This window comes from Protomyctophum bolini, assembly GCF_963924005.1.
Source record: "Protomyctophum bolini genome assembly, chromosome: 14".
Lineage (NCBI taxonomy): Eukaryota > Metazoa > Chordata > Actinopteri > Myctophiformes > Myctophidae > Protomyctophum > Protomyctophum bolini.
Window position 1 is genome coordinate 12,377,320 of NC_137875.1, and position 24,006 is coordinate 12,401,325.

Genomic DNA, 24,006 nt, shown 5'->3' on the forward strand with positions numbered 1-24,006 from the left:
AGGGGTTCTCAACGTTTTTTGTCTGGGGACCTCCGGAAATGCTATATGACCAATATGTCTCACGACCCCCGCCCTGCCCCCCATCCCCAAGCCCAATACAAACTGACTGCAAAGATAAACTTAATAATAGAGCGTCGCAGTCCCGCCCCCTACCAGGGCCCAGGAAATGATTCTCCGTTCATTTTCCTCATAGACATTTCAAAAAGTATTTATTTAAAGACGTTTACGCCGCGGACAAAGCCAACTGTTATCGTGACAAATCATGACAATAAACACAATTTTTTGGGCCGAACAAATAATTAGAAAGAAGAAGAAAAACGGCAGGTTGTTTTTCTTCTTTGTAATTATTTGTTTGGTCTTCAGTGATCATAGTGGATGACTATGACGATCTTTCACATGCTGTATTTGTGAGTACAGATAAACCGGTTGTTTACTAGGACAACTATAGCTAAACAAACTCACTGAATTTGCACCTCTGACCTCACACCCGATGGACCGTGCACTGCACTAAGTATGTAATCTATAGCTCCCATTAGCACCTGGAACGCACCTTAGCATTTAACCACTTTAAGCATTGTTTTAAACTTTAGCTATATTGGAAAAATAGCAGATAATACAAGCTTGTAGATCTGTTATTTTTTAAAGAAATTGTGATAACGTGTACAAATCTTATATCTTTGCTTCTCTGGGGGGAGGGGGGGTCCCTGGAACAACATATTTCAGATAGTGGTCGGCGGCCAATACAGTACATGTGTGGGGTCCTTGACCACTGATATAGTAGCCTCGGAAACCCAGACGTTTTTATTTCCAGGGAGAAAAAAAAAGTCCACTTCAATTCGGCATACATTGCTCACTCTCTGCTGATTTCTGATTGTCTGCACCTTTGTAAAATTGACATACACACGCACACATGTACACACACGCTCCTCTCTCTCTCTGTCGCTCTAAGTAATTAGTCTCATGTCGCGCAGCTGCGCATATATTCTCCCGGCGGATCCTGCCGGGAGCTGCCTATGCCATAAAAAGCATACCGGTAGGTGAGTTCCAGGCTACTGATATAGAAACATATACTGTAGGCTCTTCAGAAAACTGTCATGATTTAGAAGACATTTTGTAGAATCTGGTCTCAATGTTCTAAAACAGGGACGTGCACACAGAGACATCAAAGGGGGCTTCAGCCTCTGCCCTTTTACACATCTGTAAAACAACCAGACCACGAATGCAGCATTTACTATAGTGAAAAAAATGCAAATGCCACTCCTTTCCATGCCATATACCCGGGAATAAGGCAGCATTCAGGAGAATTTCTTTTTTTCCCCCTGAAGTCTCCTGAACTTAAACACAGTATTTTGCATTGAAAACATTCGTTTAGAAATCCATGTCGTTACACCTCATCTTTATAGCTAAAGAGTGCTGGGTTGCACCCCGAAAATAGCTGATCTACAAGCTCTCAACGCGTCGCGCTATTTTTGTCCAAAATTGCCCTCTTTATACGGGATTTCAGCCCCTGCCCCTCTAACACACTCTTGCACGTCCCTGGTCTAAAATAACGTACGAGCTCCCGCTGAACTCCAATGAGTTCACTCTGCCATCCCGCTCACGTCCAACACGTCTGCCCAATCTCCCACCAACACAGACCAGACCCTCCTGCTCACAACACAAATTGCTTTCCTTCACCCCCGAAGAGCCCTGCATGCTTCCTGTAAAATATTGCAGCTCGTCTTCTATTCAGAGCTGTAACAATCTAAAAAGAGAAAGGTGAGTGAGTGGCAGAGGGAAAATGGCCCCCGGCTGGTGGGGAAATTGCATGTATGAGTCACGCTTACACAGAAGCAGCACCGTTAAATACACCATTGTCAGAGAAATGCAAAAATAGAAATAAAAAGATGATTCATCCGATATGTCCTTAACATACACTAAAACCACGTCAGCCGTATATACTTTGGCTATTTGAAAATAGAAATAAAAAGATGATTAATCCGATATGTCCTTAACATACACTAAACCACTTCAGCCGTATATACTTTGGCTATTTGAAAATAGCCGTTCGACAAGCTCACAACGTGCCGCAAAGGAGTATATTGTGAGCTTGTAGATCTGCTATTTTTAAAAGGTTTTCAAACATTTTAAACCTGAGACTAGCCTGTGTTGTTTTTACTTAAGTAAAAGTATCAATACAGCAATGTATCAATACTACTAAAAGTACAAAAGTATTCATCATTTACCTTATTGGCCCATGTTTTAACTGGTTAAAACCGGGGTGGGCAACTTTGACGATGGAGAGGGCCACTATAGTTCCACACTCACTCCAGAGGGGCCACATTGCATATTACTGTCGTAGCAAAAATAGCCTATCTAGCCTGGGCCATGGCTCAATGGTCCAGGCACCTTGGCTGGTAATCCAGTCTGGCAGTGTGCCGCGGGTTCGACTCCTGATCCCGACGGCCTTTACTGCATGTCTTCCCCCCCATCTCGCTCCCCATTTCCTGTCAGCCTACTGTCTGTCCCTCCATAAAAAAATTATATACATATATATAAAATAAAGGTGAAAGCCAAAAGAATTGCCGATACTACTAAAAATAAAATAACCGATCTACAAGCTCAAAAGCTTGTAGATCAGCTATTTTTACTATATTTGAATTAGACAAAAATGTAAAAAGAAGAAGAAGGTCAGTAGACCTTGCTAAATAAATACATTGATTGTGCGGAGCTTCCCTTTATTTTTACTATATTTGAATTGAAATCCTGAATAATTGTTTTGCTATATTTGAATTGGAATCCTGATCTGCAAGCTGAGGGCCACATGTGGCCCCCGGGCCGCCAATTGCTCATGTATGGGTTAAAACGACCAGTTTTTTAAGTTTTTTAAGTGCAGCAACTCCAATTTTGGACACATTTAACTTATTTGTGAATCCCAAAAGATCAAATTATTCTTCGTGATTTTGGGGGATAAATAACAATTACCTCAAGAACGGATATACAATTAGTATAATTACATACAATTAGTATAATTGTATATCACTTATATTGCGATGTCTCATTTGGCTGACCAGTTGAAACATTTTTAAACACATTCTTCAGTCAACACTAGAGTGTCTGTGAGGTCTTTCTTTTTTGAGATTTTGAGATTGACAGTAGCCAATAACATTGCAGGAAAACCTTAAGTCAGTTGTTTGTCTTTGTAAGACAGCTACACGTATAACCACATGATCCACATCCTGTTGTTGTTACTGCTGAAAACCTGGCCGCGCCGCGGTGGCACTGAACTGTGACGTCTAGTCTATTAGAGCGCGTGCGTGCGTGCGTGTGTGTGTTTTTATCCTCTAAGAGGCTCAGTGCTGCTCAGGTGAACGTGAATTCTGACCTGAGAGACAGATTCAGCACAGAGACAGAGAGAGACAGAGATAGAGAGAGAGAGAGAGAGAGAGAGAGAGAGAGAGAGAGAGAGAGAGGGGTGAGGTCAAACATTTAAGCCCTGTAACACTTTACACTTCGCCGAAGCTATTTCACTTTTTTTTTCTTAGTTCTTACCTTGGAGATATTGCTGGACCTGCTAGCAGAGTGACCCAGAGGCTTCTCATTCTGGAAGACAGAGCACACAGAAAGACAGAAAGACACACGTTAGAGAGAGAGAGAGACTGGATTTATATATGCTGTGGTTCAGCGATGCTCAACCTATTTTCATCTCAAGGATATATGCCTCATGTCACGACACCGATTTGATGCCCTATAACAGTATATTTTTTATAGTTATAGTGCTTGATGTGAACGACCCTTAACACAGAGTGTACAAAAGGAGACAAGTGCACCCGTAAGGGTTTCACTGCCCTAACCGCAAGCACGGCACAACGCATGTCCGAACCAACGCATTGTCGGGATCGATGGGTGATTCCCACATGTCGGACCTTCGGATCTGCGTGTACATCGCCCCAATAAAACACTGAAATATTATGACTTTCTCCTGTAGCCAGTAGATACTGTACTACAATTTAAAATGTCAATGTTCATGTCAAGGACCCATAACGACCCAAAAATTAAGAATCAATGATCACGTTTACAAAATGTCTCCAGACAGCCTTTTGTATGTACATCCTGGATATAGTGCAGCACAATTAACCCGAAAAAAGATCGCAATCTAGATTCAGACACCCTTTGCGATCTCATTTCTACATTTGAGCAAGAATGGTGCAGCACTAGTTGGCTGTCCAATTCATTTTAGTTATACTTTTGCTACAAGAGAGAGACTTTAACCCATTTAGGCCTACGGCCGATTCTAAAAACGCCTTCTAAAGCCTGACCTAAGTTTTCTGAAAAACTTCAAATATTTATATAGCAGCATCAATTTTTTGTAATTTTTGAATACTGTACATACTGTACAGAACCCAAATATGGGTTCCCGGCCTGAGGGGGTAAGACACCAAAAGGGGTTCCCGCCCAGAATGGTTTTAGGGAGGTTTAAGTGAAGCACTTTGATGTTGGCTTGGCTCCAGTTGCCCCATTTTGAATGTAGTAATGTTCAGCAACTACAGACTAAAGACAATATATATTTTCACGGTAAAATAAATAGAACCGTGGGAGAATCATGATCTCAATTCTCGTGGAAGAGAATCGAGGGTCACGTTTGAGCAAGAACGGTAGCAGCACTAATCCTGGACACATCGTGGGTTCTGTGGGTGGACAAAATAACGTTGAAAAACAGCGGTGGTGGTGGCGGCAGAATAATTAATTAATTATTACCTGACAATTGATCGATGTGTTAACACAACAGAGTATAATGAGTAACGTATTACTCTTCCTGAGCAGAGTTTGAGTCATTAGAACAGAACACACAGGGCTTCTTTTACAACAGCGCTGATGTAAGAGTTCCGCTATGTGTGTGCGTGTGTGCACGTGTGTGTGTGTGTGTGTGGGTGTGTGTGTGTGTGTGTGTGTGTGTGTGCGGGTGTTAGTCCATTCTGGTAATTAAAGCTGTCCTTTCATACATTAACGAGCCATCAGTCATAATTACGTCCTGCTGCGTTCACACTCGGTCTGATGGCGCACGGCGTGAAGGACAATCGGTCCATACGGGGGGGGGGGGGGGGGGGTGGCACAGGCACACACAGATACACACGCACACACACACACACACACACACACACACACACACACACACACACACACACACACACACACACTGCATTTAGGATTGAGCCGTTAACATCGGTAACAGTCGATTTGTTCAATCCAGCTCAATCTGAACAATTAGGGCTATAAAGGACTGGCAGCTCCAGCTTTGTGTGCGCGCCACCATCTTGCCACAGAGCAGTACAGTAAATATATAAGCGAGACGATTATACAAAGCACAGTAACACGTTAAACAAGTTATTGGCGCCCTGGGAGTTCATGACAAAGAAGTTAATTAAGTCCTTGGCGTTCGATTCAAACGCAAATTAATTTAATTAAGATGATTGTTAGAATGTTTGGCGTGTGTAATGCAGGGCAGATTGAGGTTGGAGGACAGGGCTGTGCGGCGCTAGGTTCCGTGAGGCGGTCCGTGCGTCGTGGCGTTGTGAGATGGTGGAGAAAGCGAGCAGCTGTCTTGCTCTATGCTAAGGAAGTACTCTGACTGACTGACAGACAGTCCGCTAAATTATTAATAGGATTTGTAGAATCTGCCTCAGATCTAAATTGGTTAACAGGTCCAAATGTGCGGGTATGGAGTGCGTGCGTGCGTGCGTGCGTGCGTGCGTGCACAAACATGTTAATTATGTATTCCTAAAGTGTGCTGTAAACACTGTGACAATGTCATTTATTTATGCAAACGGAGCCAGGGGTAGAGGCTCGATAAGCATTAATGCTTCTCCCCGTTCCCCTTATTATAGACATCTTGGGCCTTATTATGTCAAATGGACTTGACAACTTGTGCCTTGCTCTAAATGCACATGATGTCCATTATTACATGGACATGTATTTCCAAAAGTGCTGAAAATAAACTAAAGTGAACTGAACTATTCTAGGTGACCGTCTACACCAGATCTCTTCGCCGCAAATAACAGATCTACAAGCTTAAAACATATCGCAGTGCGGCTGCATTTGAGCTCGCAGATCTGCTATTTCTTTTTTGGCTTAATGTTTGGCTAAATGTGAGCCTGCTCAAGTGATTGAGATATATGTTTTAAAGAATCAGACGATTTATTCCATATCCCCTTATCTCTCTCTCTCTCTCTCTCTCTCTCTCTCTCTCTCTCTCTCAGCCCCCCCCCCCCCCCCCCCTCCCCCCACGGATGTGGTAGACACGGAAATGTTACAGTGGGTCACTCAGAGAGCTCTCATCACCATGGAAACCAAGCATCTCCCAAGGATGTTGTCTGTCAGCTCAATTATACCCCATTTAACTGTCTGTCTGTCTGTCTGTCTGTCTGTCTGTCTGTCTGTCTGTGGGTTGGAAGCAGTCTTATAGTTCTTAAAGTGACAGACGCATAGACTCTCCTAATCCAAACATGGATCAAATTAATCTTGAAAACCCAGTGATCCATGAGAACCTATAGCGCACGCACACACAGTCACACACACGTGTACACACAGCATGAAGACACAAACCTTAACCTTTCGGTTAATGTAAAATGTAAAACCTTAAAGCAACCTGTGCTCCAATGGACCAGACGTATAGGAACTATTTAGTCACAAGCTCTTTCTGTTCTATATTTATAAAAGCCACAGACTAGGGAGATATGATTGTCCTGGTTTCAAGCTGTGTGTCCCGACTCGAGTCCAGACAAATATCTCTGAGACACTAATAATATTTCCCGGTTTTCAACGTTCACTACAAAACTGTCCCAGTTTTCAATTTGCCAAATTTAGAAAATAGATGATTTAAGTAGGCCTTAATAAAACAATAATGGTTTCTGTCTAACCGCAAGTTCCGCAACGATATAAGGCATATCAAGTGCATTGGCTTCCTCTTTTTCTCTCTCACACACACACGCACGCACATACGTGCGTACACACACAGGATATGCTGTTCATGTCTTAATAACTTGTATCTCTCAGATCTACTGTATGTGGTAAGAGAGTTTCCATAACTTTATCTGTCTTACTTCGGTCACACGCACGCACACCCCTCAGAGACATGTTCTTATCTGCAAACTCAGTGATTACATTGGTAAACACACTCACACACGCATGTTCCTTTTCATGCATCCGACAGTGACGATATGATAATATCGATCTGTTTCCCCACACACACACACACACACACACACACACACACACACACACACACACACACACACACACACACACACACACACACTAACTATCTGATGCAGCATTGAGGGGAAGTCTTATCTGTCGAATACCCAGAAACCCCCCTGTGTGTCGTGCGTGCTATCCGCGTTCATGTCACCAAACCATGACATCCTATGCGTCCCTCTGGTGGTATCTACATCCTGGCCCCATCTGAAATGTCACTCGCACTTTTCTAATCAAAAATGTGTGATTTTCCCCATACGTACATACACCAAGGACCACATCCCACTGGGAGGAGACCCCGGGGCAGACCAAGGACCACGTCCCATTGGGAGGAGACCCCGGGGCAGACCAAGGACCACGTCCCATTGGGAGGAGACCCCGGGGCAGACCAAGGACCACGTCCCACTGGGAGGAGACCCCTCCAAGGCGCAGATGGAGGGATTACATAGATTCACTGGCCTCGGGATCCCCCAGGAGGAAGTTACTAATGTTGCTCTGGAGAGGGAAGTCCGGAGCTCTCTGGTGGAGCTGTTGCCCCCCGCTACCAGAGTACGGATAAGCGGTTGGATGGATGCTGTGCGGCACACGTCTGCGACGCGCCCAGAGGCCGCAGCGCGAAGTGGAGCAGGTGTTTTCGCCTGTGAAAAGGTCTATTAAAAAAAGGAAAAAGGCTGGCAGTAGCTGAACGCAGCCAGAAATAAATCTGGCAGTCAATGACGGAAAACATGAGTGAACCTAATACAGAGCCCTGGGGAACTCCAGTCGACTGAAGTTTAGGATTTAAGCCTTTAAGTGATTAAATAAGCAATTCAACCTGCTGTTGACCCAATCTAAAAGTGGTGCATCGCGCACGCGCACACACGCACACACGCACACACACACACACACACACACACACACACACACACTTAAGCTGGACACCCCCATTAACCTCTTATCTGCTAGCTACTTATAACGAATTAGTGTACAAAGACAATGTGCGTTTCATTATCAATAATTAGCTGCTCTTCACTATACATTATCACATACATACCAGTGGTTCTCTGACCCCCAGTGGGGGTCCTTGTGAAGGGTTCCTGGGGGTCCCCAGTGGGGGTCCTGGTGAGGGGTTACAGGGGGTCCCCAGCCAAATGTGTTAACATCACAATAAGTATAACCACTTTGGTATAACGTTGGGCTAATTTAGCTGGGGACCTCCTGGCTTTCTCCTATAGGACCCCTGGGTGTAAATAATGACAAAATAACGATACCACTAATGACCAAGGATATATGCCTATAGTTAAGCGAAAAATAAAAATAAATCATTTTCGTTAAATGAACTAAAAAGAAAAACTATAACTAACTAAAACGGTATTGTGTGTTTACAAAACCAACTAAAACAAACGAAACGAAATGATATGCATGTACCAAATGCTCTTAGTTTCAGCTGGGTTACCCTAAAACCAACCCTCGTTACCAACAGTAACTGAATTTAAACTGAGTTCAGAAGGTATCTTTTGTTAAGTTTTTATTACACAATAGATAGATAGATAGCTTTACTGTCATTCAGCAGATACATAAAATGCATAAGAGAACGGCCTACTCTGACAGACATTGTGTGAATCCTGCACCTGACAAATAACACAAAAGACATTCTTCTGCAAACCATCGTACTGTAAGTGGCTCTTCCTCACACTCAATGTGGACGACCTCAACGCTTCTCTCTCTCTATTATCTAACGCTCTCTCTCTCTCTCTCTCTCTCTCTCTCTCTCTCTCTGGGTTATTATCTATTCTAACACCCTCTCTCTCTCTCTCTTTCTCTAAAGAGAAGAGTCATCACCTCCATCTTCTCGGTGACAGAGGGACTATAATAAGTTCTTCTTCTCTCCGGGTCTCATGCATTATTCTGTCAAAAGGAGAGGGTTCGGGTTCCACTCGGTCTCTCCGGGACGGGTCTCTCTTAACAGACCCAGGAGTTGATAACATCCATACAACCTGCAGCCTGGCCCTGTGTGAGGCCTAGTCACTCCAATACAATCCAGCCAGCAGGCTCGCCTGGAGCCGACTGCATGTATTCTCCACTGCGATTAGGAAAAACAAAAATTGAAGCAAAACCTTTGTGAAACTGACTTACATGGCTGGTTAAGACCGATGAGGTTAGGGACGGGGAGTCGGGACTGACGGGCCGGTTAAGACTGAGGTAGGGTTAGAGTTAGGGTTAGGGTTAGTAATAGTCGGACAACGTACAAAAAAATGCCACATCAGACACCTCTGCCTTTCCGTATTTCCTATAATGAATAATGAATGGCATTTTTATAGCGCTTTTCCCAAGGGCTCAAAGCGATTTAAAGCGGCGAACAGTCGACGCCAGCGTCCTCACTTCCCACATTCATTCACACACCAATGGTGGCAAACTCACACCGACCAACTCATTGGAGGCAATGTAGGGTTCAGTGTCTTGCCCAAGGACACTTCGACATGTAGACAGGAAGAGTCGGGATTCGAACCGCCGACCCAAGGAATCATCGGAAGACCTGCTCTACCTCCTGAGACACAGCCGCCCACCTAATCCTAATCAAAGCCAGTCGGTTCCAGGCGAGCCGGGTGGTTAGATTATCGCTTGATTTCACACAAATCCACCAGCATCTCTCTGGGCGCATGTATGCATTCAAAGTAGAGCCACGTTGGGCCGGCCGATATATGTATTACATATCCATATATAACTGTTATTTCACTTTTACGACGATTTATGGTCATGACACCGTTTTAATCATGCCAGCCAATGCGTTCACCGATCACCTTCAACATGGCATTCCTATTTCGGGGAAGGTCATTATAGGAAATAAAATGCCAACTGAATATAGGGTTTAAATGGTACTCGACTTAGAGCGAACACTCCTCCGCTAACCAATTAGTTTCATTTGAGCTTATACGAAGCCTCATCAGGATCAACAGATCGTGAAAATGTGGCATTATGCACACCTGTATAACAATGATAATTATAACGGAACATCTGGACACGCATATGGTTTATAATCTGGTTAGTGGTTACTATGGTAATTGAATGCATTCACAACAAAGCCTTCCTCCAGACTGAAAGTAACTATACGTACATTTTACTCAGCTAGCCCATTTTGACCCGAGCTCGATTCTACAAATGCCTTCTAAACTAGATAGTTTTCTGAAAAACCCTATGTTTCTATGTCAGTGGTACTCAAACTATTTAATGTCAAGGCCCCCTAGAATTATATGCATTTGTCCGTCGACCCCCATCTGAAAATAGGTTGTAACCAGGGAGGCCCCCAGAAGCAAAGATTTGAGCTAAAAACGAACGCTCTGAAAGAATATATTCAAACATTTGTGCCACATTTTCACGATTTTTCAAAAATAGCAGACCTGCAAGCTTGTAGATCTGCTATTTTTCAATTGCTAAAGCATAACATAATGCTTAGAACACCAAAAGGGTAGGATAAAACTGTAGGATATTTCTATACATTGTGGTTTTGCTATACTTTTACTTAAGTAAAACTGGGAGTACTTCTTCAACCACTGGAATCACATCTGAAGTCAGCGAGTGCCATCTGTTTCTCACACACGCACACGCACGCACGCACGCACGCACGCACGCACGCACACACACACACACACACACACACACACACACACACACACACACACACACACACACACACACACACACACACACACACACACACACACACACACACACACACACACACACACACACACACACACACACACACACACACACACACACACACACACACAAAATGAGCAACAAATGGGATTTCTGTGCAACAGGTCAAGGTTCCAAATAACAAATAAATAGCTGTTCTCCTCTTCTTTGTTGTAAAATGAAAAAACGAATTGAATGGATGTTACAAAACTGACAGGCAATATGCTGGATGTCGTGAACTGTATAAAGCCAGGATCTATACATAGTTGTCAATTCTTGATAAAAAAGCTTCTAATATATTATTTAGGCCCTCGCACTTACGAGCTTGTAGGTCTGCTATTTTTGAAAAATCGTGAAAATGTGGCGCTAATCTTTATATTCTTTCAGAGCGAACGTTTTCAACTACAATCTTTGCTTCTGTGGGGGGGGTCCCTGGAACATCATATTTTCAGATGGGGGTCCGCAGCCAAATACACATAATTATGGCGGTCCTTGACATGAAAAAGGTTGAGCACCAATCCCCCCCCCCCCCCCCCCCCCCCATGATGAAACCACTTCACGACACCTTCTGGTGGTCACTGGGACCCCACTTTGAGAACCTCTGCTTATATAACTGAACCTCCGTATTGTGGGGAAGGCTTTTCACAGGAAAATAGCCAATCTACGAGCTTATGGGGGGGACATTAAAAGTATAGCTTATCGATACAGCTCGATTCCCCTGCGAAAGCCTTCCCCACAATAACAGAAAACTGAAGAGATACAAGTATAGAGCCCTGAGTCTCAACCGTTAAACCATGCAGGACCCAGACAGCGGCGTCTGTCTGTTACCTCAGACTGCTTCATGCAGTTCGCGTTACACAAACATGGCCTCAGATCCCCTCGCCTCGTCTCGCCTCAGCTCCCCTCGCCTCGCCTCAGATCCCTCAGCTCCCCTCAGTCCAGTCACCTGACCCTTATGGCCTCTTCAGACACTCTGCACAGAGACTCAATTAACCTCGCCGCGGCTTCACGGCCAATCGCGCGCCTCGATCCCACTCCAGTGTAAATAGATGCTCGGGCCAGGTTCCATTTCCTATACATGGGCATGCTGCTTCAGAGCTACAAGGTGAAAGCTTTCTGACGCTGAGGAAACAGCCCAAGCACACGATAACCAGCCACGTCCAGGATGTGTGAACTGAACCAGTGTTGATTTAGCCGAAACTATGATGAAAACTGTTTGTCGACTAACCATTTCCCACTGACGAAAACTATACTAAAAACCAAGCTATGATGATTAAAACTATAGACTAGATATATTGGCAATTTTGTCACAACAGATATTAAAAACTAAACTAAAATATAAGGGAGGGACTAGTGTAGAAGAGATCCAGTAGAACCAAAAGACAAGTCATGTTATGTTTGGTTGTGCTCGGGTGTTGCGCTCCGAAAATAGCAGACCAACAAGCTCACAACCCGTCGCGCTGAGACGCGTTGTGAGCTTGTATGATCGGCAATTTTCAGCATACAACTAGGTGTAAAATTTGCCATTAAAACTCCATCAAGGCCTGCCAAAATACATTTTAGTCGACAAAGTCGACTGTAGGTTTAGTCAACTAAAACTAAAAACATTTCAGATGACTAAAACTAAATGACAAAGACAAAATCTGCTGTCAAAATCAACTCTAAACTGAACGCATCACCCTTCAACAGCCTGGCGCCTGCAGGGAACAGCCCGACCCTTAAGGACAGTATATATGATGAGAACTGATTCCAGCCAGTGTTGTGAAGAGGAACTGGCAGGGAGTCAAATTGGGTTTTTTAGAGCCCTTCATAAAATGCTCTGCTTTTCAAATGTATAAAAAAATCTTTTGAAAATAGAAGACTCTACACGTGGGCTTGTAGATCAGCTATTTAGTTGAGTAAAAGTAAAGTAAAAGTACTTAAAATTGGATATACTCCAGTAAAGTAAATGTACCTCAAAATGTTACTTGAGTAAAATGTAATCAGTTACTTTCCACCACTGCTGGCAGGCAGGTGATCGCCGACAGCAGTCTGTACAAACGGCTCAACGACCAAACTGGTAGAAAAAACAACATCAATAATTGGCTACTCTAAATACATAAATAGACACGAAAACTCTGCCCCGGTGTGCTGGAAATGAGTCGTTTGAACTGGCAACGTGTCTCGCTGAGTCAATATGAGAGGTGTTAACAGTTCTGGTGCCGCCTGAATCTTTCAGAATAAAAGGTGCTAGAGTATGCAGACAGTGCAACAGTGCAGTGCAACAGATGAGGGAGATTTTATTCTGAAAACGCGTGCCTTTCCTTTCCCCCCCAAAAAAAACGTGAAGCGAAAGCTTCCATTTTACTACATCGCGCTAGTACGTCTGAACTCTCTTTAGAAGGGTTAAAATTGTAACAGAGATGCATCATGAAGTCAAAAATTAGAACAGAACATCTGATCAATCTGCACCGAAGCAGTGTAGATTCAGAGAAAATAGGGGGGGGGGGGTTGTCGTCGAAAGTAATGGTATTTATTTTTTAAGCGTCGTACAAAGCCAACTCGAGTTGTGAGACATCATGACAATAAACACAATATTTTGGACCAAACTAATAATTACAAAGAAGAAAATTTTTTGTTGTCATGATTTCTCACAACTCGAGTTGGCTTTGTACAACGCTTAAAAGGTCTTTAAATAAATACTTTTTGAGGAAAATGAATGGGGAATCATTTCCTGGGCCCTGGTAGGGGGGCGGGACTGCGACGCATATATCTATATAATGAAACTATACGTATACACCATAGAGTGCTCTATGTCTACATTAAATGCTATCTAAGTTACTCAAGTTTAGCCTTTGCATACGCCTGTAAGGTTGCTGAGGCTATCCATGAAGCCGTCCATTTGCTCAGAGACACTACAGTACAGACATCTCTATACCCGCTCAGCTATACGGCCACTTCTCGCCCGTGACGGACCCACTGTCACACTGCTGGACCGCAGCATGTGGCTTTAGTGACACGTTCTAAAATAGTCCCCTATTAGCAGCCACAGAACCTATAAGTCTCCAGGACGTCAGCGCTAAGATGACCTCTCAGTGTGTGTGTGTGTGTGTGTGTGTGTGTATCATTAGGAAACACTGTGCTGGACTAGTTATCTACGACTTGACTTGTTGTCGCACACAGAAATAATGACTTCACGTCAAGAGCTCAACCTGAGAATCAGCAGCTAATAAGGATATTTCTGTTTGACAAAGCACACACACACACACACACACACACACACACATGTGCACACACACACACACACACACACACACACACACACACACACCTCTTGTTTTGCTTAGGCCCGGTTGTCACCATAACTCTCTGTTCTTTGATTTATTTCATGAAATTATGTTTTCACTGAGACACACATCAAGGATAAAAAACACATTGCAGCCATCCAGCATGGTCCTAATTAATATACCATTATAATACCTTAATAAAGCATGCTCTGATTATACCATACTGGCATTCATTCACATCACTGCTATTCGGAGGCAAAAAAATGCTGAAAATATGCGTGTGAATGTGTGTATGAATGGGTAAATGTAATGCACAATCTATGTAAAGGTGTGTGAATGTGTGTGAATGGGTGAATGTAATGCACAATATATGTAAAGGTGTGTGAATGGGTGAATGTAAAGCGCCTTGGATAAAGGCGCTATATAAATGCTTCATTTACCATTAACACTTGGACGCTTTTAAAAGGAGACTTAAGGCATTTGGCCAGTTGAACCGTTAGATGCCCGGTGTGCTTTTAAACCTTTTAGCAGTATACCACAAAATGCATGAACTGTCCTTATTTTAGTCCTTTTATATACTCATGCATTATTTTATTCTTCTTCTCTTGTTTGTAGCACTTTGAGATTTGCTTCAAATGTAAAGTGCGTTATAAATAAAATGTATTATTAGTATTTATTATTAGGGTTACAATGGAAGATGCTTCTGAACATGTGTTCCATTGCCACTTTGACCGCACTTCAAATACTCTTTATTGGTCTTTAATCTTTAATAAGCAATTAACCAAAAGTAGCCAAGCTCGTAGATTGGCTCGACCTGACAACCGAGTAATCCAGTCGCGGCGACTGACTATTTTAATCCGTGAATGTAATCATTACTGCCGGCCACTCGATAGCTAGACTACGTATGCTGTACGGACAGACATACAGGTGCAATCACTGAGCGATGAGGAGAGAGAGAGAGAGAGAGAGAGAGAGAGAGAGAGAGAGAGAGAGAGTGCGTGCGTGTGTGCGTTTTTGCTGAGCTAATCCTCCAGCCTCATCCTGTTGACTCAGTTTCATGAGAAGACTGTCTGTCATCACCATCATTGGTTCCACCAATGAGAAGACTGTCTGTCATCATCACCATCATTGGTTCCACCAATGAGAAGACTGTCTATCATCTGCCGTGTTAAGTGGTCAGATGGGTGGGAAGCGTGCATTTCCAGAGCATGTTCATTTTAATGATCAAATTGATCGATCAATTGCATTCCGGCTTGGATCAATGCAACTAACATACCATTTCATGAAAACCCATTTTTCAAGGTTTAAAACCAGTGAGCAGGTTGAGAACCCCTGCTAAAAACAATGACACATTCTACCAATGCAAACACAGTGCTTGTTACACTGTGTTTGCATTGGTAGAATGTGACAATGTGTTTGCATTGGTAGAATGTGACAATCACACTATACGAACAGTCAACGCCACTAAATAAGAGAGAAAAGTTCCGAGCACAGGACATAGATTATCTAAATACTTTAATGTCTATTATAGAGGTTTACAATGGACATTAAAGTACTTTGATTTTACAGAGGAAGATTTCACAGAGGACGTTTTTGCCTTTTTTGAGAGAGAGAGAGAGAGAGAGAGAGAGAGAGAGAGAGAGAGAGAGAGAGAGAGAGAGAGAGAAGGCTACATGAAATCAAAGTAGCCTACTAAATGTCTATTTAATAGACATTACTATTACATGCTTAGATTTTACGTCCTCTCCTTCAATCCCATTTATTTTTGTGCTCGCGCGGATCTTTTTCAGTCCTGGCTCCCCCGTTGATCCTAGAAGCACCGCCAGTCTACGTTTTAAACATAAAAACATAGGTTTTTATCTCCATTGAACACCTGCTTGTTTTCTGTGTTTTTCTCAGTCTGTCACTAGTTATTCTACCAATGCAAACACTGTGCAACAAACACTGTCATCCTACAGTACATACATCGTGTTTCAACTACGGAAACCTCAAATCTATGCAGTGTGCCTCTGAGACAAACTAAACTGACGACAACAACAACAACAGTGTACTGAAATCTATATCAGGCTGTAGACTTCTCTGTGGACTGTGCGGCAGCCACCCCAGAACTCAGACAGCGGTGTGTCTGGATGTGATGGTGTGTTGTTCTGTGGTTTTGTGCTCAGTGTTGTTGCTGTGCATAGCTGGGATTTCTCATCTGGTTTCCGTTTCCCTGCCACAGCTCAGCTGTCTGCTCGCTCCCGACTCACCTCCCTTTCCAATAGGGCTCTCCCAGGCAATGTTATGACTTCATATCAATGCTCTCTTATAGAGCGTCGCAGTGCTGCACCCGTTTCACGACGACGACATTTCCCATGCATTTTCCCCATAGACGTTTCAGAAAGTATCTATTTAAATACCTTTTAAGCCCCTGACAAAGCCAACTGGGATCATGACAACAAACAAAAATTTTGAGGCAGAACAAATAATTAGAAAAAAGAAAAACCACAAAAAAAAGTTGTTGTACCCTGGCCCTTTTTTCTTCCTTCTAATTATAAAATGTCATGACTTTTTTTTCTTCTTTTTTCTTTTCTACTGCCAAGGACGACAGAAACAGGGTTTCATATGTCAGCAAACAGCACCATCTTTCACAGGACCACATAAACGGAATTTTTCCATTCTTGAAAAGGTCAGATATAATTAAGGAAAAAGCCTGGCAGAAGCTAAACGAGTTACGTGCATTACAACCGTACACGCACGCACACACACACACACACACACGCCCACACGCACACACGCACACACGCAGACAGAGACGTGGCACATTTATAGTAGGATACCGGTTTTGATATATTTTCGGTTGGCTGCGCAGCGCTACACGTACCCCACCCAGTAACCTGTCTCTCTAGTCACCCTCCATTTCCCAGGGCCAAGGCCCTGACCTCTGGGAATAAAGTAGTCACTGTGTGTGTGTGTGCCTGCGTGCACCACTTAAGTATGTCTGTGTGTCTGCAAGGCTTAGTAAGGGAAAATGAACAGACATCAGGCGTGTGTGATACAGAGTGGCTTAGATGAGATTCTAGGAGTTGAAGCGTGGCAGACTTATCCGTGTCTGGTGATGTGGTGGGCCTGTGTGAGCCCGCCTGCTGCTGCTGGGGTGGATACACACAGTGTAGCTTCAATTGTTCTATAAAAATATAAATATCGGATCAGGAAAAATCGGTATCGGCAGACACTCAAAATCAAATGATCGGGCCTGGGTCGTGTCTCAGCGGTCCAGACACCTTGGCCGGTAGTCCGAGTCTGGCAGTGTGCCGCAGGTTCGACTCCCGATCCCGACTGCCTTTACTGCATGTCACTCCCTCATGTCTCTCCCCCATTTCCTGTCAGCCTACTGTCTGACTAATCGGTTCAAACTATCCTTTGTCTCGGCTGCTATTCAACTGCTGAACAGCAGATAGCACTTTATTCTTGCCTCTTTGCACATACTGCCCACTAATGCACTTTTGCTGACTTTGCTACTATTGAATGTCATGAATTATCTGTATCTAGTGCCCTGTTCTTAGATCTTAGTCTTGTATTGAATGTATTGATCTGTCTGCAAACCAATTTCCCGCAAGGGACAATAAAGCTAACCTTGAACCTTGAACCTTGTCCCTCTATAAAAAATATAAAATAAAGCAGAAAGCCGCAAAAAATAAATACATTTCAAATCAAATCGGATCGGGGAGCAAAAAAAACGTGATCGGGACATCCCTAGGTAAAAGTGTGCAAACCTGGTCTGTCCTGAGCTAATGTCTCAAGAGCTGCGTTACTGAATCTGTCAGCAGGGGGAGGGGGGCATTCAGAAAGTGCGCACATTGTTGTTAGTGGGAATGAAAACTGAGGCGCCCCCACAGGAAGAGGAGGGCTGAGGGCGGACCGAACGGGCCGACATCCTGTTATCCACATTTAATTGGGCGACGCCCCCCCCCCCCCCAGAGGGAAATTTGAATGGAAACACAGTGTGTGTGTGTGTGTGTGTGTGTGTCTTTAACGCCTTAAAATCAGTGGTTCCCAAACTTTATAGCTCCCAAAAGAGAAATTAGACGTTTGCACGAAGGCCCAAACTAGTGAAAATAGCAGCTCTACAAAAGCGACTTGTAGATCTGCGAAATAATTTTATAAAATAAAACTTAAATAACTGCCTATACTCTGTGTAAAATACAAAAAGGAAGAAGCAGCTGTCCCCCCCATGCAGCCTTCCAGGGCCTTAAGGCTGTGGCACTACAACTACAGTCACAGTGCTTCATGGCCAGACGGTAAGCAACAGATTAAACAGTGCATGGTCGCTGTGGTTGAGGTCTTTGATAATCCCAGCATGCAGGCAGCTCTGTGCTGACACATCATCTGGTGTATAATATGCAGTATGTCACTGTTATCATCACACCATCCTCCACCACCCATGGTTCCTCTGCTATAGCTCCCCATCACTGGCAGTGTTGCCACATTCTGTGAGAGAGACATAAGCAACCATGCCAGGTCTTGGAAAACAAGCCCGCAAAAAGAAGCGACTATTATCTATATAATGTTATAGGACACAAGACTAGAGGCTCATTCATGTGTCTCTAATGGGGATCCTTCACATAAACATAAACATGTACTGTATAAATCAGCAGATCTATAAGTAGCCATTTTCAAAAACAAATCTTGAAAATAATGTGGAATATTTGGATATGATGATTTTGGATGAAACTTCTAACAACACGAGTACGGAGATCCCCGACATTAAAATATTTGAGAACCACTGGTTCAAATAATAATAATAATACAAATTATTTAAAACAAATGGCAGCAAGCCCAAATAAGTAACTACACTTTAGAAACAAGCCCCAAAAACCCACAACGTGCAACTACCAATATGTACAAGCAACTTTACAGAAAAACAAGCCCAAATTCGCTTATAATAAGTGAACAAGGCAACACTGCATCCTGTCCCATCCCGTTCCACAGCTGGCAAGTAGAAACACATCGTATCCATATTGTGATATGAAACTAGATATCATCTGGGATTTGTGATGATCATGAATAATGGTTTCATGACATACTGTAAGTGTTGTTTATATTCCTGGTCTTGGTCACTTATTTTATATTATGGGTGTGTTCGGATATAATGCACTGAGCGCACTGTGTATATATGAATATGTGAGTGGGCTCCCGGTGCGCCTATATCCAAACGCAAATTATGGAAAATTGTCACTAAAAGTTTGAAAATATCAGCATATAATCTCAAAATGTGTTGCTATTTTAGGTTGTTTTTTTTTTTTGGGGGGGGGGGGTGTTATCATCACAATATGACATTATCAACAATATTAAAACATCATCGATATTGAGGGATTCAGGGAAAGAAATGTCCTCGATCACCCGGGTTTCATCCTCTCCCCTGTCCTCTCCTGGCTTGCACCCCCCCTCCCCCAACAGGTTTTAAGCTCCGTCACAACATGTGACTGGACTAATCCCCCCCCTTACCAGCACCACACCACCACCTTTACGTCTGTTCACCCCCCCCCCCCCCCCCCCGGGCAGGCAGCCAGCGTGTGGATTTGACACAAAGCTCAGAGGTTTCAGTGCCATCGGTAGGAAGGATGATGCGATATGCCGCTAAGCTACAAAAATATATAATCGCTGCCTTGCTCCGTTTGCGCTGCTATTACAGTATATAGCCTTTGATAAATACTGTCACACATTCATACATTTTGATGTATCTGTATTCTGTGGCCATGTCTTTGGTGGCTTCACCCCAGTGTTTGGAGTTCCGTATTTTGTACAAATAACTGTATGAACTGAGGGTGCGGGATACCAAAGCCACGGATGTTGCTGTGGGGCGCCAACCTGGCATTGGTCAGACTCATAACTATAGCGCTGTCACCATTACTCATTATTACAACTTGCACAATTAATTAAGTTCACAATACAAATTGTCACACAAATAATTGCGATTATAATAATAATAATAATTGTGCTCATAGCGTGGTGCAATCAAGCAATCAATCAGCCAAGTACAGTTCATGAAAACTATACATCCGACTGGAATCCCATATGTCTAACACACGAAGAAACGAAGCAACTACTGCCTCATCACAAAATGCCAAAGTTGGTATTGTGACTTTATATATCAGATACTTGCATGAGAGGGGGAGACGGGTGGAGTTATCTGCTTCAATATTTTTGTTTAACCAACCCGCAGGCCTACTGTAAAGGGTGATCAATAGCATTGATTTATAACAAATTGAGTTTGCTGGTTTCTGCCGCATTTTATAAAATAAATGTTTGAAGGTGAAGCTGAAAAAAACCTTTCGTGTCGTGTCGATTCATTCAGTGTTTGCTGTGGAATCTATATCAAAGGGGTAAACGAGTTTACACGAGTATGTAAGAATGCACACAATTTCAGCTTGTTTTTATGCAGATAATATCAACATATATATCGGTTATCGGACATGACAGCAATGTTGATATGGGATATCAGCCAGAAATGTCCCATGGGTGCACCATCCCATTCCTACACTGTATACATTCAATTATTAAAGGTTATGTCCTGTATGCACAGTGTCTGCACCCCCCACCCAGCCCCTGAACAAAGGACACAGATGAGCAGCAGAAAGAAACTAGGTCAATCTGCCATGCCGTAGAGGTGGCATATTGCACAGCAATAACAAACATAGATAGATTAGATATACACAGTAATGCCTTCATGCCTGGATGCAATGTTGTGCAACACATACGCAAATGGACAGTAGGGTTCAGCATCACTAAAAGAGATACAGTTTGATTGCAAAGCTATAGAAACATACAACCATATATATATATATATATAGTTATATCGCTGGTGTCAGGCATGTACCTTGTATCTCTAGTTTTCTCGTAAATTAAGTGGGTTAAAGTTTTGCGAGAATAACCGATCTACAAGCTCACAACACATTGTGATCCTCTGTGACGTTTTAGAAATATTTAACTAACTGTAAACTATTAGCATGGGCGTGCACACACACACACACACACACACACACACACACACACACACACACACACACACACACACACACACACACACACACACACACACACACACACACACACACACACACACACACACACACACACACACACACACACACACACACACACACAGCACTCTGGCTGAGTTTAACTTGCAACGTGCACGTATGCATCAACGTGCAGGACAGGTGCAGTACCTGGCTCTGTTGAACTCCCTTTATTGGTCTTTCCTTCACTTGTGCTCCAACGCCTCTCAAACACAACCTGACACTTATGTGTGCACACAAACACACACACTGTATGTACCGGTATGTGTGTACGCATGCAGACATACATATATGCATAGTTGCATACAGACAAAAACATGCAAACAAACACCTCATGCGCGTATAGTGGTCTACCGTAATACACTACATACTGTATGTAGCATGTTTTGCGGGGGAAATAAATCACAGCCGTGTGAACTGAGCAGTGCAACTACTTGTATTTTGATAGTTACTGTACTGTAGTCTGTACCGTACGGTGTTCTGTACTGTGTACTGTACTCAGTACTGTACTGTACTCCTGTACTGTACAGTAAAAAGTACAGTAATAGTAATTGAAATCTCTCTTGGAAGAGCCACCCATCGACTCCTCTAATATACGGCAACCTTCCTCGTGTTTCTTCACTAGTCCGATCCAGAAGAACACAGTTTGCCGGCCACTGCTACAGAGCTGATCATGAGGTTATATCTTCCCTTCTTCTCTGGACTCCTGCCTCAAAGCAGACCAGAGGTAGAAAACTGTTGTTCCCCTGATGTCATCGACTCATCGCTATAGGTACACATGCATCAGAAAGGCGTGGCATTGTGAAATCCATGATCTCGACCGTGGTTGAAAAATGATGGTGATTGTTAATCGTTATAGTGCACAGTGTGAATGAAGCTCAACAGCGCCACTTGAAAGTAGGTCACCCAGCGGTATTGCAGCTGTTCTACATACATACATACATACATACAGTACATACATACATACATATACAGTACACACATACATACGAGTGAAACAAGCACAACGCATGCGTGAAAACAAACAATCAAACACATGCACATGGCGTGACATGCATGCTTGTCAACAGCACGTGCACACAACAACACATGAAGGCCATGCACGGACGCACACACACACATTTGTTGCCGAGTGTTGTCTGTCATTGCAGCAGCAGTGAAGCGCTTCGCCCATCGCCACGGCGACACAAGGCCTCCACATACCAACCACTCTGAGGAAACAATAACACCCCCCCACCTCCCCTCTGTTATTGTTCTCTCTCTCTACCTCCCTCTCCCCTCTCTCTCTCTCTCTCTCCATCACATACACACACATAGAGCATGTATCATGGTGTCACTACATGGCTATATAAAGGCATATAGAATTAGAAAGGAGTGGAACACTGCACTGCACAGACCATCACACCATCAGACTAGTAGAACACTGCACTGCACAGACCATCACACCATCAGACTAGTAGGTGTTCGTTGTAATGACTGAAAGTATTCTTTAAAACGTGTGGGTGGTGATTTTCGGACGGGTCCAGATGACAACACAAAAGTGATGGACAAACTGTACTATGAAAACTGGTCTTGCAACGGCTCGCAGTGCCAGTCGTTGTGAGCTTAGATCTGCTATTCCAAGTGCTTGTCAGGGTGTTGGGTACACAGTTCAAATGTGATTATTTGGGGGGGGGTCCCTAGTTCAAATGTGATTATTGGGGGGGGGGGGTCCCTAGTTCAAATGTGATTATTTTGGGGGGGTTCCCAGTTCAAACGTGATTATTTGGGGGGGTCCCCGGTTCTAACGTGATTATTTGGAGGGGGTCCCAGTTCAAACGTGATTATTGTTGGGGGGGGGGGGGGGGTCCCCAGTTCAAATGTGATTATTTGGGGGGGTCCCAGTTCAAATGTGATTATTTTGGGGGGTTCCCAGTTCAAACATGATTATTTTGGGGGTGGTCCCCAGTTCAAATGTGATCATTTTTGGGGGTGGGTCACGGCCTGAACAGATTGAGAGAAGCACTGCTTTAAGAAGACCTGACCAGGGGCTGAACAGAGCGAGGTACAACAGGAGATGTCCGTCAGTGCATCAGCCAACCACATACTGTACAACTAAGAGCACACATCAGTCATCCTGGTTACTAACCATCAATAACACACTTTGATAACCTATTACCGCAGCAGCCGGAGAGCCAATACAAACAGAATGACACCATTAAACCGTCAGGGACACAAAACGAAACGAAGAGGAGTTGCTGTGGGTCTACTGTACCTGCAGCTTCATCTTCCAACACGAATTCATGGCTGGACCCCTGAACACACACACACACACACACACACACACACACACACACACGCTCACACACACCCCTCACACAACAATAGTTCTTCTTGGGGTGGAGTGGGCCAGTGGGGGGGGGTCACATGCCCCCCTTTCTTCCTGTAAATCCACGAGGGGTGGTCGGGTCGAGCGGAGGCGAGGAGGGGAGCAAAGAGCCGGCGAAACACGCCGACAATGGCAGCCGTCTGTTGGTATCCAGGGCGACCGAGCTCCACAGACAAAGACGGACGGATGCAGAGAGAGAGAGAGAGAGAGAGAGATGGAGGAGGGAGGGCGATCGAGACACATGCCCTACATTTCTCTCTCTCTCACACACACACACACACACACACACACACACACACACACACTGACTGACAGACACACACACACAGAGCTCTGAGGGGCTGCTTGCTACATGTCCGGACTTGCTCTCCCTCTTTACACACACACACACACACACACA

The 24,006-nt window shown here is 43.8% G+C and overlaps 1 protein-coding gene across 2 annotated transcripts in view; it reads right to left on the reverse strand.

Moving 5' to 3' along the window:
* marchf8 (membrane-associated ring finger (C3HC4) 8) overlaps window positions 1–24,006 on the reverse strand; it is a 116,881-nt gene that overhangs the window by 20,346 nt on the left and 72,529 nt on the right. Inside the window, exons 1-2 of one of the 2 annotated variants that reach the window (XM_080782621.1) lie at window positions 23,493–23,532; window positions 3,532–3,582 (exon numbers count right to left, since the gene is read on the reverse strand). In XM_080782621.1, coding sequence (XP_080638747.1) covers window positions 3,532–3,582; window positions 23,493–23,522 — 81 coding nt within the window. In that variant the 5' untranslated portion in view covers window positions 23,523–23,532. Of the gene's footprint in view, window positions 1–3,531; window positions 3,583–23,492; window positions 23,533–24,006 lie in introns of those variants that run through there. The other variant, XM_080782620.1, reaches the window with a different exon arrangement.